This window comes from Papaver somniferum, chromosome 2 (assembly GCF_003573695.1).
Source record: "Papaver somniferum cultivar HN1 chromosome 2, ASM357369v1, whole genome shotgun sequence".
Classification (NCBI taxonomy): domain Eukaryota; kingdom Viridiplantae; phylum Streptophyta; class Magnoliopsida; order Ranunculales; family Papaveraceae; genus Papaver; species Papaver somniferum.
In genome coordinates, this window is record NC_039359.1 from 17,999,236 (window position 1) to 18,015,542 (window position 16,307).

Below are 16,307 nucleotides of genomic sequence, written 5' to 3' on the forward strand. Positions count from 1 at the left end.
TAAATCCAAAGCAACATTGATCTTGAAAGTATATATAAGGAGAACCTCAAACAACTGGGATTTTTGAATCCCTGACTCTATTCTTGCGTGTCCTAGTTGTAAACTAGAGTCGTCCTGTCTTTTAAACCTTTTTAGGTTTAGCGACTAAAAATACTTCATCTAGGGATTCATGAAGCCAGGTCCGACTATCTTTATCTTGATAGTTCATGTATCCTGATCTTGCTTTGATTGTTGAGACATTTGCTCCAATAGGCAAGAGAGAGTGAATCACAAAGCTTATTCGTCTCAGACTTTGTGATTCCACAAATATCTACATGTGAGGTGAATAATAATCTAGGCTGTTCTTCGGGAGTCATAAGACCGGATTTTGAGGTTTGCTAGACTTTGTCTATTGCAATGGATTTTCGATCTCACCTTGATCTTTGATCAGAACGAAATCACATATAGGCTTATATGTGGGAGGAAGATTGGTTTAAAGTCTTCGATTGAGTTGAAGCAACTCTTAGGTTGTAAAGGACGCCAGTTATGGGAATCAATTGCGCGGAGTCCTGCTGGGATTCAAGAGGCGTAAGTAGCGCGACTGTAACTGAATCGTTGTGATGGTAGATTCGGTCTCAACTACATTTAATTCTAAAGTTTTAATAGTAGGCTAGTGTCTGTAGCGGGTTAATACAGTTTGGTGTTCAAATATGGACTGGGTCTTGGGATTTTTCTGCATTTGCGGTTTCCTCGTTCACAAAATTTCTGGTATCTGTGTTATTTATTTTTACACATTATATTGTTTATCTTTATAATTGAAATATCACAGGTTGTACGTGAATCAATCAAAGTAGGTATATCCATCCTTGTTTGTTGGACACGACTTGATTGATCTTGGATATTGATCATTAGAATCGTCCAAGTATTCTCACGGAATAATCCGGTTCACGGACTTGTCTCTGTTTATATTCTGATTGTGAGTGAAAGAGACATAAGCTCTTCTTATAATTCCTAATTGAAATTCGTTAAGTTGCAACTGTCGGAATTGTAATTAAGTTTAATCCACACGGATTTCCTAAGAAAAAATTGGTGGTGTATTTTGGTACCCCACGTTTTATCTGATTAAGGTTCTTCAATTTTGGGGAGAACATGATTTTAGGTTCTTTGAATTTTCAAATTTTGTAGATTTATGTTCAAATCTCTAAAGATGTCGTGTTACAGTATGAAGATGCCGTGTTACAATATGAGCTTGCTTTACATGTTACCTCATCCATTTGAGATCCACTATACGTCATGCAAATAAACCGGTTTGCTTCTCTAATTTGGTACTAATGTATAATGATGTTTATGATTCAAATTAAGGTATGTTCCTAATGACCAAATGTGTTGTTGTTTTCTTTCTTTTAAGTCTTGTTACACTGTGTGTTCTGAAATATGTACTTTGATTCTGTAATTTTGATCACTATTCTTTTATAGCATTTCAACTACTTCGGCTAATTCATGAATTGGGTAGAGTTTAAATTAGAAAAATCAATTCAAAGAAGAGTTATTATCGTTAATTTTGTGAGATGAATGGCTTAGGTTGGTGATGTTATATAGTTTGTGTATGTTTTAAATTGTTGGCTCCGCCTCCTATTTGTATTTACAGGGAAGATTGTCTATAAAGATGAGCTCTAAAGCATCAATTGAGAACTGTCTCTTGCTCACCATTAGTTTGCACATGGCATGCTTGATAGAAGTCCCCTTTGAGTTCAAATACATCTACCGCCAGACGTGCACACTTGTTTGCAACAAGTTCATAATTTGAGTTCTGATATAGGTCGGTACTAATTTACAATCTAACTCGGCAATGACTCACTCCACTAAGTTGGAGCAATCATTAGTGCATCTGTCTGATCAGGTCAAAACTTTGATTTGCTCGCCAGTGCACCTGTCTACCACTCTTCATTTTCATTAGAATGATTGCGCATATGGGTGTTATTCACAATTTTTGTTTGCAGATGAAGCTGCTGGATCTTTACACCAAGCTGGAGCAATCGCTGTTATGAAGTCCATGCCATATCATTGAAGGACGCTGAACTTAATACGTACAAGATCAAATTGCTACGGAGATTTACGACGCCCAACCAGATCTCAGCTAAAACATGTCAGAACTGATGCCCCTTGTTTTACATGGTCAATTTTTTTGGATGACCTTATAAATGGAGAAAATAAAAGCAGTGTATTTTGTTTTAGAAACAGTCCTAAAAATTAAATTGAGTACCTTGCTAATACGGTAGTATAAATTTCGGTGGATACTTATTTTTTACAGTGCTATAAATTATGATGGGTAACTGACTTTGTGAGTCGTATAAATTAAACTAGGTACTCAGCCTGGTTGGTAGTATAAAAAATTGGGTGACTTGTATGTACCTTATTACGAGATATTATGCAGATGCATAATCTGTTATGCAGTATGCATAATCTGTTATGCAGATGTACCATATTTGTTATTCTAGCATATCTGTTATATTTGTACATTACTTGGCTTGTACACCAAGTTATTTCCTTCCGGTTTTATCTCTGGTTCTTGTATATAAGACCAGGCACATGTATAATTCGTTCGTATCTTTACCTTAATTCAATATACCATGACAAACTCTGTCATGGTATCAGAGCAAGTCAAGATCTAAATCAAACCGTGTTTCCGCTGCAACAAACAAACGATAACCAGTAACCAGTATCAGAATCATAAAACTCAAAACCCTAGTGTCATATCTTCTTCATCACATCCCAACATGTCACGTGAAGATTATCAACCCATTACTGTGAAGTTTGATGGAACAAACTACAATCATTGGTTTTTCTTAATGAGAAGTTTCCTCAAGGAAAAAGCCATGTGGAAATATATTGACGGCAAAGCTAAGAAGCCTGCAAACGGAGTCGTTATCACTGACAAAGGAAAAGATACAGGAGAAGAAACTGCAGAGAGCTGGGAGATCAATAATCACAAAATATTAACCTGGATAAGCAACACAGTAGTAACATCTATAAGCATGCAACTTACAAGCTTTGAGACTGCCAAAGATGCATGGGAGTTTCTCTCAAAAAGGTATACCCAGATAAACTTTGCTCAACGTTATAAGTTAGAACAAGATATTCGATCTATGAAACAACAGATGGAACAATCTTTCTCAGATTTTCACTCTGAGATGTCAATCATATGGAACCAGTTACCACTAATGGAACCGAACTGGACAGCTGATATAGAGTTATGGAAAAATTACAGAGAAGAGTCTCGATTAGTTCAGCTCTTAATGGCATTAAGAGATGACTTTGAGACTGTGAGAGCCTCAATCCTCCATCGATCACCTCTTCTGTCTGTCGAAGCCACATTGTCAGAACTCATCACTGAAGAAACTCGGAAAAGAATCAAACCAGACATACCAGCAGTGTTTGCAGTCAATTCACGTGCAAACTTTAACACTCATCTCAACTCTCAGAAAACTCATCGTGATTTCTCACAAATCCAGTGCTACAACTGTAATAAACCAGGCCACCTAGCCAAGAACTGCACCGTGCCATCAGTGCAAAGTGGATCACAAAGCTCAAACACACAAACAATCCAGCAAGGATCAAGCTTCCCAATCCAGTGCAACTACTGCAAGGAACCAGGGCATACAGTAGGAAACTGTACATCCCCTACTTCCAGAAATATGAGAGAACGAAGAAGGTTTAATGGAACTGGATACACATCTGCACCATCCAGTTATGCAGCTGCATCACCATCCAGTTATGCAGCTGCATCCACACCAAACAATCTAGCTGACATGCAAGAGATGCTCAAGCAAGCACTCTCAATGGGTAACAATAACTCTACAGCAGCATCTGCACTATATACTTCCACAAGTAGCTTTTCAAATGGTTGGTTTCTTGACTCAGGTGCCTCTAACCATATGACTTTTGATTCTAGCATATTTGAGCAGAAAAGTCCTATTACTATACCTACAATCCAAACTGCAGATGGATCTGAAATGGCTGCCAGTCATATTGGTCAGATTAAAATCTCTGACAAGATACATATATCTGATGTGTTGCTTGTTCCAAAAATAAGAATGAACCTTATATCAATTGGACAATTATGTAATCAGGGATTTAACATTCACTTCTTCTATTATGGCTGTGTGATACAGGATCCCAAGACAGAGAAGCTTGTTGGGATAGGCCGTAGAGTAGGAAGATTGTATCTTCTCGAAAGACTGATTTCTCCTAGGCTGTCAAAGAGTGAGCTTGCCGCAACTGCAAATTCCTTTTCTCAGTCTGTGTCTCCTTTTATGTCATGGCATTCTAAGTTAGGACATGTATCCTTCTCTCGTCTCACTCGTATGATAAATAAGATTGTTAGGAACTATTCAGGTTGATAAAGAACCTTATTGCATCTCATGCAAATTAGGAAAACAAACTGCTCTTCCTTTCAGTAATAGTATAACTCATTCTGTCAAACCTTTTGATCTCATCCACTCAGATGTATGGGGAAAATCTCCTATTATCTCTAAGGGAGGAGCACTATATTATGTTACTTTCATTGATGATTTCTCCCGTTTTACCTGGATATATCTCTTCAGTTCTAGATCAGATTTTTTAAAAATTTACACAACCTTTTCTAGAATGATCAAGACCCAATTTGGAAAAACCATCAAAACATTCAGAGCTGATCAAGGGGGAGAGTATATATCAACTCCTTTCAGAGAATTCCTTGCAACAGAAGGTACCCTTCTCCAATTATCCTGCACTGAAACTCCACAGCAAAATGGTGTTGCAGAGAGAAAACACCGCCATATCATAGATACAGCTAGAACACAACTCTTGTCAGCATCAGTCCCTTCTAACTTTTGGGGTGAATCAGTCCTGACTGCAGTCTACAACATAAACCGTATTCCGTCCATAGTTACAGAAGGAATGTCTCCATATGAACGGCTATACAACAAGAAACCAGATTACTCCGAGCTTCGTGTTTTTGGGTCAACCTGCTTCGTTCTTCTTACTGAGAGAGAAAGAACCAAACTTAGCAAAAAATACTGCTATATGTGTATTCCTAAGCTATGGCATAGAACAAAATGTTTATCGATGCTATGATCCAGAGAGTCAAAGATTACGTGTTTCCAGGCATGTTACATTCTGGGAGAATATACCCTTTTGGTCTCTTCCCACTAGTAAATATCCCAACCTAGAACAATTCTCTTATCTAGATCCTTTTGAGGATATGCCTCAGTCCAATTCTCCATCAACATCCACTCAACTTCCCTCCACAGATGTTACTCTTCTTGAATCTAGTGAAGCTATACAAGAGCACTCTATGGTTAGTCCTGACGCAGCTTCTCCAGAAGGGGATCCTATATCTGACAATATTACTTTACCAACAAGAAATCGTCGACCACCAGTCAGGTTTGCAGACTATCATTGCTCATTATCATCGATTTTATCTGTGCATGCACCAACTTCTTACAGGGAAGCATCTGTACTACCAGTCTGGCAACACTCTATGGATGAAGAATTAGTTGCCCACAAAGAAGCTCATACTTGGGATATGGTTGTACTACCTCCAGGAAATTCTGTAATTGGAAGTAAATGGGTATATAAAGTTAAAACTGACTCAGACGGCAAGATAGTTAGATACAAATCCCGTCTAGTTGCTCAAGGATACACTCAGGAGTATGGTATAGACTATGAACAAACATTTGCCCCTGTTGCCCGTATGACTACAGTTCGTACTCTTCTTGTTGTTGTTGTTGCTGCTCGAAAATGGAATCTACATCAAATGGATGTGAAAAATGCCTTTCTTCGTGGAGATCTTCAAGAAGAAGTGTATATGCGACCTCCACCTGGAATGTCTTACTCACCTAATCAAGTATGTAGGCTCCGTACACCTCTCTATGGACTCAAACAAGCACCTCGTTCTTGGTTTGAAAAGTTTTCCAATGCTGTTCTACGATTTGGGTTCACTCAAAGTGCATATGATTCAGCCATGTTTACGCGTTCAACAACAAGGGGTATGGTTATTCTACTTCTCTACGTAGATGATATGGTTATTACAGGTGATGACATGAAAGGCATTGGTGCTCTTAAAACACATCTTAGTTCATGTTTTGAAATGAAGGATCTAGGCTCCTTACGTTACTTTCTTGGTTTAGAAATTGATCACTCATCTGATGATTGTTTCATCTCTCAAGTAAAATATGCATCAGACATTCTTCAACGTGCAGGATTAACGGATAATAAAACTGCAGCCACACCTCTTGAATTGAACAACAAGCTTAGTCCTTCTGATGGAAAACTTCTTTCTAATCCTACCTTGTACCGTCAGCTTGTGGGAAGTCTAAACTACTTAACTATTACTCGACCAGACATCAGTCATGCAGTGCATATAGTTAGTCAGTTCATGGCAGCTCCGCGATCCACTCACTATGCAGTTGTACTCAGAATCTTACGTTATATCAAAGGGACATTGTATCAAGGAGTTACGTTTTCATCCACTTCCGATCTCTGCCTTCGTGCATATTGAGATTCAGATTGGGAAGGAGATATTACAGACAGACGCTCAACTACAGGCTATTGCATATTTTTAGGCAGTTCATTAATATCTTGGCGCAGCAAGAAGCAAAACGTAGTTTCCCGCTCTAGTGCTGAAGCAGAGTATAGAGCTCTTGCACACTCAACCTCAGAAATTGTTTGGCTGCGATGGCTTCTAGAAGATATGGGAGTTACTCTGTCAGAACCAACCCCATTGTACTGTGACAACAAGGCTGCTATTCGCATTGCTCATAATGATGTTTTCCATGAACGTACAAAGCACATTGAAATTGACTGTCATTTTGTACGTCATCAGTACAAGAAACGGATCATCAACTTATCCTTTATTTCTTCTGAGCTGCAACCTGATGATCTTTTTACTAAAGCGCTGTCTTCTGCACGCCTTAAGCTCTTAATTTCCAAACTCAACATGTGCTCTATCCCATGTTGAGTTTGAGGAGGGGTATTACGAGATATTATGCAGATGCATAATCTATTATGCAATATGCATAATCTGTTATGCAGATGTACCATATCTGTTATGCAGTATGCATAATCTGTTATGCAGATGTACCATATTTGTTATTCTAGCATATCTGTTATATTTGTACATTACTTGGCTTGTACACCAAATTATTTCCTTCCGGTTTTATATCTGGTTCTTGTATATAAGACCAGGCACATGTATAATTCGTTCGTATCTTTACCTTAATTCAATATACCATGACAAATTCTGTCATACCTTACTCAACTAGAAGGATATTTTGGTCTGAAACGGAAACAGTCAACTCGGGGAGTTTGATTAGTTTGATTGAGTCCGGAATGCACATGGTTAATACCTTTTCACGGAGACCCCTTTCCATGAAATATCAAATTTCTTTGACCTTCGCTCTAATTTTAATTGCCTACAAAAGCGTTTGTAGTAAGTACATGACAATCAGGTCTACATTACGGCTAGGTTCATTCTTTTGCTCAATAAAAAAGTCTAGATTCACTCAGTAAGTTGTAAGTACTTATTACACCAACCAAGACCTTCGTGGGGTCCATTATTCCATCCCGCTCCCCCTCACCGTCTGATTCACGAAAACATTCCTTCTCCATCAATATCATCGAGAAACGTGAATTGTCCGATCAAAGGAAAATGTTAGTAGTAGTTAAGTTAATAGCCATCACTCGTTACTCTCGTTCCATCCTCTCTGCAGCAAACAAAACAATCTAAACCCTCAACCCAAAATATGATTTTAGATTCTGAAATTGCCGAAGAATTCTCACATCATAAATCTGGAATAGCAAGAATCAATAATGGAAGTTTTGGAAGTTGCCCATTATCAATTCTTGCAATTCAACAACAATGGCAGCTGAAATTTCTTTCTCAACCAGATAATTTCTACTTCAATCATCTCAAACAAGGGATTTTCGAATCAAGAAAACTAATTAAAGAATCTGTTAATGCTGATCATGTGGAAGAGATATCAATTGTTGATAATGCAACTACTGCTGTTGCTATTGTTCTTCGACAAATTTGTTGGGCATTTAATGAAGGCAAATTCCAGAAAGGTGACGCAGTTGTTATGCTTCATTATGCATATGGAGCTGTTAAGAAGTCGATACATGCGTACGTTGAGACGGCCGGCGGGTACGTTATTGAAGCAATGTTACCATTTCCTGTCAAGTCTAATGATGAAATTGTAAGTGAATTTAGAAAAGCTTTGAAAATTGCGAAATGTGATGGTAGACAAATTAGATTAGCTGTAATTGATCATATTACTTCTATGCCTAGTGTAGTTATTCCTATCAAGGAGTTGGTGAAAATATGTAGGGAAGAAAATGTTGAGCAAATCTTTGTAGATGGTGCACATGCAATTGGTTGTGTTGATGTTGACATGAAAGAAATTGGTGCTGATTTTTATACTAGCAATTTGCATAAATGGTTGTTTTGTCCGCCTTCTGTCGCGTTTTTGTATTGTCGGAAAGGTAGTCGGGCAGAGTTGCATCATCCGGTTGTTTCTAGTGAGTATGGTAATGGTTTGGCTATTGAAAGTGGTTGGATTGGGAATAGAGATTACAGTTCACAACTTGTGGTTCCTTCAGTATTAGAATTTGTTAATAGATTTGAAGGTGGTATTGAAGGAATTAAGAAACGGAATCATGATGCTGTCGTTGAGATGGGTCGGATGTTAGCAAAGGCGTGGGGAACGCATCTTGGGTCGCCCCCGGATATGTGTTCGAGTATGGCTATGGTTGGGCTGCCTGCTAGCTTGGGGATTTGGAATGAGGATGATGCTTTGAAGTTGAGGACACATTTGCGTGAGAGGTTCCACGTTGAAGTCCCAATACACTGTGAGGAAGTTAAACAGGGTGAGATTGGAAATCAGAATCAGGATGGTAGTCTAGTAACAGGATATGCCAGGATTTCTCATCAAGTCTACAACAATGTTGATGATTATGAAAAATTTAGGGACGCCATTATCCAGTTGGTTCGAGATGGATTTACATGCAATATGCTTTACCCGGGCTGATAAGGTATATTCTCACTGCATTCTTTTTTTTTGTATGTAATGTGTCCATGATAGATGATCAATTTCTTGATCCTACGGAATTCAGAAGTTGAAATGGTTTTCCATTGTTGACTAGATTTACCTATCGAGCTATATAACTCTTCCTCTCTAAAACATTTTATGTGTGGACTCCATCGCTCTTGAAGGTAGCCAAGACTTTCACAATTGAAAAAACATATAGTCAAAGCCGATGCATTGTTTTTCCCTGAACTGTATAAGAGAATGACGCGAATAAAAGCGTATGTCAAGATGCAGGTGTTCAGCTCTTTCGTTATGAGTAAATTATGTCTTCTTTTTTTATTTGTCTTTTGCTTATTAGCAATTTCACATCTGCCCTTCCTGTGTTCTCCTTGTAATTTTTCTATTCTAAGACTAGCTCAACATGTAACATGTGAAACTTCATTTAGCCTGACATATTCTTCTCCTTTCAATACAGTAACAGAACTACGTTGCTTCAATGCTGGGTATTCCGGTCACCTCTTGACAGCAGAATTCCAAAAATTGTGGTCTTAAGGGTTTCAGTGGTTCTGAAAGGCCCTCCTGAATCTTTATACAAGGTCATGTAGTAATTGATTTTTATCATTACCATTCTAAAGTTTGTAATGTATTCTGTCATTGTCGCTGGATTTAAAACCACTGAAAATGGCATTGTACTTTTGATATTAAAAGGTGTAACACTATAATTTCATTTAAAATTAGCTTAGACTCATTTATGTCGCTTTGATCATCCACATTTCGGATACAATAAATACGCTCAGCATGAAATTATGCCCTGTAGTTATCCTGATCTGAGATGAGCTCCATGTCGCTTGTATTGTCCAGGAGCTGAGCCACCTCATTCACTTAATTCCCCTCAAAAGCTTCAAGATTTTAAGCAAACTCCAAGTTTTAAGCAGCTTGAGAGTGACAAGAGGATATTAAGCGGTCTCTCCTATCCTTTCTTACCTTGGCATATCTTCCTAGGTGTTTTTGAGTTTTAAGGGAATATTTACTAGAAGCTTTGTACTTTTGCCATTATCTAGGAACCGTATTTTAGGGCAGATAGGAACCATGTTTTAGGGCATACAAGAAAATTTTAGGGCATACAAAATGATTACCCTAATTAGGGTGTGGTGATAAGGGGTATTCAAGGATAAGTAAATTACTTAGTTATCCTCGATGAATTTATTTATTTACTTATTTATCATTTAAATTTTTTTGACTTTTTTCTTTCTTAAGTTTAACTTTTTTTTGTTTAATTTTTTTTTTCTTTTTTAGTTTACTTTTTCTTCTGTTTTTTTTTTAATTTAAAAATTTAAATTAAATCTTTTTCTCCCTTCTCTCTTCCTAAAAAAATTTAAAAATTTAAATTTTTTTAAAATTATTTATTTTATCATTTAATTTATTTTGGCTTTTTTTTAAACTTTTTATTTTTATTTTTTTTAGTTTCTTTTTTTCTGTTTTTTTTTTATTTCTCCCTTCTTTCTTCCTAAAAAATCAAAAAAATTATTTAGAAAATAAATAAAATTTATTTATTTTATTTAACAATATTAATTTTAAAAAATTAAAATTTTAAAAAATAAATAAATAAGGGTAGTTTTAGTATTAAGCAAAATATATGGATAAGGGGCTTTTAAAATTACTATTTAATAACTCGTTTTTGTCTTTATATGGTATGCCCTAAAAAATTTAGATATACCCTAAAACATGGTTCTTATCTAGTGTAATATGCGTGGGCTTCTCTTAAATATTGCCCACACATTTATTAACCATAGCCCACAAAGTCTAAGTTAAAATGAAAAGGCAAAAATTAAAATGAAAAACCAAACAAGTTTTAAATTTCTACTACCAATTGAACTTAAATCTCCTTTTTACTCAAAATCAAAATAAGCCCTAACTTTTTTTTTTGTTAATCATACTTAAAATAATTATCATTGTTCTTTTAATATTCTCACAAATTGAACAATTATATATAAACCCTAATTCTTACTTTTTCCGCAAAACAAAATAAATTTTAATTCTTAATTTTCACTAAAATACTATATATTCTAATTGTTTTTAGAAAAACTCCACAACATCAATCAAAATGGAATAAACTAAGATTTTGTTCTTTTCCTATGACCATTCTCCTAGAACTCCATAAACATAATCCATAGAACAAAAAAATTTCTCTAATATGATGTTTTCTTTTTGTTCTCAATCACGATTACATTAGAACGCGCGACTGGGGGATATAGGAAAAGGATAAAAACTGTATCCAAATATCAAATCAGGATCACCCCTCATCTAAGTATTTTATATAATTCCTAATCTATCCCTCACTAATCAGGTTTAGTGTTTAATTATAATTAGAAAAAATCTGAAGTATTTGTTAAATGATTAGTGTGTATTTTTATTTGTATTTGGGTGAGTGAGGTGAGAGTAGAAGGAAGGAAAAAATATTTGAGAGGGAACTTTTTTTGGTGAAAATGGAGTATGATTGTGAAGAGAGAATTGTTGCTGCTGAATCTTTAGCTCAACTACAACAAGGAGCATATCTTGAATCTTCAGCTAATGACAACAACTCACAATTGTATCAATTGTTCCGTCTTTTGATAAATCAAGGTGAACAGGAAGCAATTGATATATCAGACTTATATTCCCGAAGAACAACTTAGAAATATCAAATAATCTTAATCGTATGGTAGCGAAACAAGATATTGTGGAATCATAAACGATGAGACGAAGATGTTTGTGACTACTTTTTATCTTGCCTATCGGAGATTAAATCTCGAGCCAATCTTAGAGAAGATAGTACTCAATACGATAGAAACAACAAGATCAGATCACGCAACTACATAGAAAATAGTTGGGTCTGGCTTCACAATCACAATGAAGTCTTTAAGTCGTTAACCTACAGGGTTTCGTGAAAAACCTAAGGTTAAAGGAGAACCGACTCTAGTCGCAACTAGTATCACACAGGAGGTGTGGGGATTAGGTTTCCCAGTTGCTAGAATTCTTCTTTATATAGTCTTCAAATCAGGGTTTGTAATCAATGTTACCTTGGTAACAAAGAATTTAATATTCACCGTTAGATGAAAATCTGATTAGACTCAAGCTAATATCTTTCAACTGTTAGATCGAACTTAGATTGTTACATACAAATGAAAAGTGACTTCATTTAGATATGAGTAACCGTACCTAAACGTGTACACCTTGTTGGCTCAACAATAATTAACCGAAGTTAGTCATATGAATACTTTCATATCAACTTCATTCATCTTAACCATAACTAGTTCAAATGACTCGAATGAAACTAGTTCTAGAGTTGTTCAATTGTTTATATTCTCATAGAAGTATACAAGACACAATTGAAGCAAAATCAATTTTGATTCACTTGAATCAAGTCATGAACATTATAGCCACGGTTTGCAAAAGATTGTATTCCTTAATATATAAATGAACAAACCGATTTTAGAACATTATCCACTTAGGTATGCATACGGGTATGCGTACCTAAATGGCCGGACTAAGTTTGGGTTTCGCCAGTACGCGAACTGGTACGCATACCATCCAAACTCAGCAGAAATTCCCGGCCGTGAACCTTATGCCATTACGCATACAAAGTTCCCAAACTTCACAAAACCAACAAGTACGCATACGAGTATGCATACCATGGTTCCCGGATGTGGATTACATGTATGCAAGTATGCATATTATGCTTATATCCAATTGTTCTAAACTCTTATTTCAACCATTGAAACATTCTTGGAAGACGGGAATAGTTGCCTCACGCAAACTATTAGCTTCAAAGCAATTTTCAAGTGATCGAATGATCAATGCGAAACATTCTGATTCTACATCAAATGACTGTCTCACACAAATCATGTAAGATGTTACCGGGTGATTTTCACATGATCATCTTTTGACTTTCGTCAAGAATATAAGATGAACTTGGTTAAAGAGAAAGCTTACCAACACATATTTCGAGAAATATGTAAGCGAGTTAAACTCAGCTCGAAATATCAAATTTATATAATTGAAGTCTATATAGCTATACGACTTTTGTCCCAAATAGGAGATAGAGTAGATATAATTTTGAGTGATGGATGAGTTCAAGTCTCCACATACCTTTTGTAGATGAAGTTCCACAAGCTCCTCTTAGTAGTTCTTCGTCTTTAATTGATGAACTGCCGTGAAGTCTAATGCTGAACTACACTTTCTATCATAATCTGAGACTTAGTTATAAGTAGACTAGAAATCAATACTTATAGTTTTGGCAACTAAACTTGACAAACAAGCTTGACATAACAACGCTTGCGAGTTCGACCGAGCAGTCCTCTAACAATCTCCCCCTTTGTCAATTTTAGTGACAAAACTAACAATACATATGGATTACAAAATAAATAAACTTTGTAGGTTCTCATCCAAATGCTTGATCTCATTGGTTCTTCAAAATTACTCGAAATCCTCGTCACTTCCAAGTACTGCAGTGATTCTGAACGTGTTCAACTCAGCATCAATGTTGTTGAAGATCCGTAGATATAACAATGAGAAAACAGTTGCTCTCAATCATTGTTATACAGTTTCATATTATTATTACACAACATCAAAGTTCAATTGTATCACAACTTTGACAACAATACTATGATGATATGTATCACTCCCCCTTAGTCAATTACTTCATTTCACATGAAAACCACTCCCACTTGCATAATGTTCTGTAAACCATATGTATTTGTAGTGTGAACTACACATTAATTCTCCCCCTTTTTGTCAATAAAAATTGGCATAGGTACGAAAACTAGTGGGATCCTAATGAAATTTCCATAGAGATACTTCATGACCAAAAGAGAACAACATATCAACTTGTTTAGACACAATCATATAGCTGAAGCTAAATACATTCATCAAGGAGTTTATAAAGATACAAGATAACTCCTACAATATTCCACGGCCGCACTCCCCCACAAAGATTTGGCAATTAAGCACAAGTTCAATTAAGAACTCTCCCCCATAAAATGTCATTCCCGAAAGAACAAAAAAAGCGACCTTACTTTCAAAAGAAAAGAAGGATTTCTTTGGACATTAACAACTCACATGAAACATGACTTTGTATCCAAAATAATCAATTAAATTAACCACAAGAGAACCCATGATTAATTTAATCGGAAATGCTCACATAAGAACTTACGTGATTAACCGCACAATATTTACACAAAGATGTGGATCAGGGAAGACCAATACCGTGGAATAAACAAAGATTCATTCTATCTTTCATCACTATCTGCATAGAGACATATAATATGCTTAATCTTTGTAAACAAAATTTCATCCTATCTTCCATCAATATTTGCATAATGACATAATAGGTTTAACTTTTGTTGTCAAAAGTTCATTCTATCTTTTATCAATATTTCCATAAAGACATATGATAGACTTAACTTTTGAGCCAATATGGGACACTGATAGTTCAGGGACGCAAACACACATATCCCGTAACAAGTTGTAAATAAAACTATAAAGATTAATACTGCAAAATGATCTTCCAAATAAACTTTAAATTTAAAAAAATAAATCTAAAAACATTGCAAGATGAAAATCGTTGGAAATAGCTATGTGTACTCACAATAATTGCTATTCCAAACCCTAGTTATCCTTCTTAAAACACAAGAATAAATTCTCGTAAGAAGTTTCCTAGACATCAAGATTAACTCGTAATGCACATATAAGATGATTTGTCCTTATAGGGTAGATCAATCTTTTTCGCATGGATTTACACCAAGAATAGCTACCAAAGGCATATAAAAATATTTTCTTAACAAAGAAGAACATACAAAGTCATTAATGACCATGCACCATAATTCACATAAGATGATTGTGAACATTCAAGAATCCCATAGTAATGCATACTACTGCCCATTCTTGAACTTGCTTCTTTGTGATTCACCAACAACATTCTTGTAAAAGCTACAAATGAGCTTAGAAGAGTAGTACTCTAAGAATCCAAGTGCCTAAGTCGGCGGCGCCAAAATGATTGCATTTTTAATTGTTGTTGTAGTAATTAAGATTCGAACTCTAAGATTTGTGAAGATTAAATTTAAATATTTAATGAAAATAACAAAGTGAGGGTTACTGGGACTAGGATTCTACCGAATTCATATCATAAGGCTCAATTATTCATTCTCAAAAATTATCGCTCAATAAAAATAACATCGACTCTTATTTTGCCAAAGTAGATTCTCAAAATAATAGTTATAAATCGTAAGCATGTGACATCAAACATCTAAGCAAGCATGACCCATCAAATAAAATGATAACTAATTAATCAAAATCATAATTCTATTTTAATTAGTGGAAAATTCATATAGAGAATAAAATAAATTCACCCACCTATGAAATTCGGATTCATCCGTCGACCCAGTGTAGGGGCTTAACTCCTCATATTGTAGACACGCTCAAAATTCATTTTTATTGCTCAAAAGTGCTTACAAGAGGTGAAGAGATGAGAAAACTGAGTTTCACAACGCTGTAAAGCCGTTGCAAAACTGTTACAATGAATATTACATAAAACTATTGTTTTTATCTTTCACAGAAAACTGTCGTTCTAGGTAGAAACAGTGACAGTTTTAAACGACAGACTACAAGCGTAGTCTGTTGTTGTTGTTCTTCTTCTTTTCTGCAGCAACAGAAAAATCTTCTCTGCAACCCTCTGTTCTTCTCCCCAGTCACTCGATGATCCTTTGTGATACCCTGGCACTTCTTAAATACTCAACAGGGCCAAAATCTTTCATAATAACTCTCTAAAATCTTCAAAAATCATTCTTTCCATCCACAATATTTTTTTTGTATCTTCTTCACACATATGTGGTAGAAGAACTCCATCCAAACACGTTGTTACATGTCCCAAATGGTGTTAAACACTCCCAAGACGCAAGCAGATCACTCAAATAACTCGACAGCTCGTAACAACAAAAGATATACCCGTGATATTCTCGTGTTTTTACTCTCTCCGTGTGTTTGCACGTACCATTCCCTTTTTATCTCACTGCGTGTCCCTAATCTCTCATTCACTGCAGAATACAATCCCAGTATCTCTAAATCATCACGTATCTTGCAAAAATAACACCAACAGAATCTTCAAATATCTTCAACCTTTGTTTTCTTCCAATCGTAGAATCAATCCATTTTTAACGAAACTAAGCCCATTACCAAGCCTGTATTGGTTAAACAGATTGATATGAGTCCAATCCTGTGTCCAAA

The 16,307-nt window shown here is 35.8% G+C and overlaps 1 protein-coding gene and 1 long non-coding RNA gene across 3 annotated transcripts; both read left to right on the forward strand.

Annotated features, from left to right (window-relative positions):
- Positions 1-1,187: 1,187 nt before the first annotated feature.
- On the forward strand, positions 1,188-2,252 carry LOC113353008. The gene is made up of 3 exons (XR_003361035.1): positions 1,188-1,341; positions 1,628-1,798; positions 1,980-2,252. It is a non-coding gene; the product is annotated as an uncharacterized LOC113353008 (long non-coding RNA).
- Positions 2,253-7,686: 5,434 nt separating this feature from the next.
- Positions 7,687-9,789, forward strand: LOC113347054 (probable L-cysteine desulfhydrase, chloroplastic). Of its 2 annotated transcripts, XR_003358710.1 has the most exons (3): positions 7,687-9,051; positions 9,233-9,341; positions 9,523-9,789. XR_003358710.1 is itself a non-coding variant. In XM_026590638.1 (2 exons), exon 1 carries the CDS (start codon positions 7,764-7,766, stop codon positions 9,045-9,047), a length of 1,284 nt encoding a protein of 427 aa, XP_026446423.1. In that variant the 5' UTR covers positions 7,687-7,763; the 3' UTR covers positions 9,048-9,051; positions 9,523-9,789. The 2 variants fall into 2 exon arrangements, 1 of the variants encoding a protein (XP_026446423.1); XM_026590638.1 differs by lacking the exon at positions 9,233-9,341.
- The last annotated feature ends 6,518 nt before the right edge of the window (positions 9,790-16,307 follow it).